Raw genomic sequence first — 2,486 nt, forward strand, 5'->3', positions numbered from 1 at the left:
ATTTACCTTACAAATCTGATGAAATGGCGCATGTTGCGTTCCCAGATGAACGTTATAATAAACCCAAACTCACAACAACATGCAGAGATGGAGTTTGAGACGCTCCAAGCATGTAAATGATAACAGCTCCTGTGGAACTACTGTGAACGGAGCCGCTGTGTGACGCACTTACTTAACCTACACGCATATAAATAATTAAAGCGCATATACTGTATTGGCCCGAATATAAGACGACCCTGATTATAAGATGAACCCCCTTTTTCCAGATGTACCTTTTGGAAAAAGGCTTTTTAAAAACCAAATCTTGTTTGGAAAAAATCTACACAAGACACTGCTTAATAATTTAACAGCTTTTAACAGAAGAGAGAGAGAGAGAGAAAAAAAAACTCTGCATGGCTGCATTTCCTGAAACCTTCTTAATGCTACATCGTTCTTAAGTTGTACCTTAAGCTGTACCTTATCGTTAATCGTTTCCCGAAACGTATTTAGTTAAGTATACTGTAAGTCATACTTTCATAAGGTTGGTCTGGACCACTCTTAGCTATACCTTATCACTGTTGACAGTTCACAGTTCTTTACATCTCAGTCTATACGAAAGTAATTCTGATGTAATACACCCAGTGTTCAATTAAGCTGCAATTCTTAAAAAAAATAAAGAAAGATAAAGAAATTATAAAAAAAAGGCAAACTCGATGGAGCTACCCCCTCAGCCCCGAAATTCAGCTGCTGGCGGCTCTCCTCTTTCTCTCTTTTTTCTCCCCCATAGTAGCTGTGATTTATTTGTTTCCTGTGTTGTGCTTTTATTGAGTAGCTCACCCAATAACATAAATTAGTTATTTACACCAATATGTGATGCGGCTGCTGCGCAATCAACCCTGGTTGTGGAGTAAATGAGCACTCTTACCTGAATGTATTTCTGTTGGACTTGTAGGCGCAAGGTTTTTTTTTCTCTCTCTTTCTCTTCTGTTAAAAGCTGTTAAATTATTAAGCAGTGTCTGGTGTAGGTTTTTTTTTTTACTTGTATTTTATGTAGGGACCACTGGGTATACTCCGGGCATATATTTTACTTTCTTGGTTTTATTTCCTGACTTGATGTATGTTGCAAAGCGAAAGTAAAAGTTTCACGCAAGTTCGTTGCATTCTAACAGGAAAGAGTTCCATGTCTATTTAAAATCAACAATTATTTTATAAAGAACACTGCTTTCTCGCATAACGCAGTGAAGCAGCCCGTGCATAGAATGAATAATCAATTCTCGAGGCATCGATATCAACCAATTCAGCACCACCGCCGTGGACAGCACCTGGTAACGTCGCACGAAAGGAGGTACATCTTAAGCAGCCTCCTAAGGTATAGTTTGGGGAACACGCCTAGAACAGGTATACCTTTAGTTAAGACATACCTTTAGAGACTTCGTAGCACGCTAAGAGACAACGTTATCGGGAAACGCAGCCCTGATATGTTTCCACTATACTACTTAATTATTATTATTGATTCCTCCTGATGTGATCCCTTTCAAGGAGTTTAATTAATAGTCCATGAAAAAATGCTTGTCTTTTTGCTTTAACATAGGATTGTGAGTGCAGCCAGAGGCAGTTTTTTAATCTTTGTATCTATGAGGTCTTATCCTCTTGATCCCCTACATCCTTAGCAATGAGAGGATGATGAGATGTTTGCCTGAACTGCTGCTCTGTTTTTTCCAGATCTGACAGATGGATCTTCCACTCAAAAGCAAATGGTGTTTGGAGTGGTGACAGCCATCGATCTCCTCAACTTTGTGACGGCTCGAGAGAAAAGAGAGAGATCGATGTCAGAATCAACAGATGAATACTGAAGGCATTAGAGCACTTCCTGCCTCAATCTGAATGTGATGCACTACAAAGAATCATAACGTTAGAGCTATAGATGTCATGTGGTTATTTCACCTAAATTTGGGCAGTAGGGTTGGGTGGCACTGCTTCTTAAAATTATATTTCTTGCTTATCTGATTTCATAGCCAATAATTATGTAAACATTTACAAATGTTGTTAACAATTATTAACTAATGTTAACAAATTTACAATGGTGTTTAAAGGCATCAGAACAGGGTCTAAAATTACGTATTTACCAATAATTAACTTTACTGTATATAAATCATTACTGGCCATGGATGCAATGTTGCCAACTTAGCAATTTTGTTGCTAAATTTGGCAACTTTTCAGACTACCCTAGCCACTTTTTCTTCCAAAAGCACCTAGCAACAAATGTAGCAATTTTTTTAATTTATTTGGCAACTTTTAGCAAATTTTGATAAGTGACTCGGACAATAAAAAGGCACACATTTTCCATCCAAAAAAAGAGAGGAAACCACAGATGCCTAGCAGTACACACATCACGTGAATTGAGTTAGCTGCTGTTTGCAATTGTTCAATTTAATAATAATAATAATAATTGTTCATTTATGATACACTTTGTTAGTAGCTTGTACCTGCGATTGTTGAACAGTTAG

General features: G+C 37.4%; 1 protein-coding gene across 1 annotated transcript in view; it reads left to right on the forward strand.

Moving 5' to 3' along the window:
- The window catches only part of LOC107742639 (cystathionine beta-synthase-like), a 24,881-nt gene extending 22,663 nt beyond the window's left edge, over positions 1–2,218 (forward strand). Inside the window, exon 15 of the mRNA XM_016555694.1 lies at positions 1,702–2,218. Within this exon, the coding sequence (XP_016411180.1) occupies positions 1,702–1,832 (131 nt within the window). The 3' untranslated portion in view covers positions 1,833–2,218. The remainder of the gene's footprint in view (positions 1–1,701) is intronic.
- The last annotated feature ends 268 nt before the right edge of the window (positions 2,219–2,486 follow it).

This window comes from Sinocyclocheilus rhinocerous, unplaced genomic scaffold (genome assembly GCF_001515625.1).
Source record: "Sinocyclocheilus rhinocerous isolate Xijiao unplaced genomic scaffold, SAMN03320098_v1.1 scaffold947, whole genome shotgun sequence".
NCBI classification, from domain to species: domain Eukaryota; kingdom Metazoa; phylum Chordata; class Actinopteri; order Cypriniformes; family Cyprinidae; genus Sinocyclocheilus; species Sinocyclocheilus rhinocerous.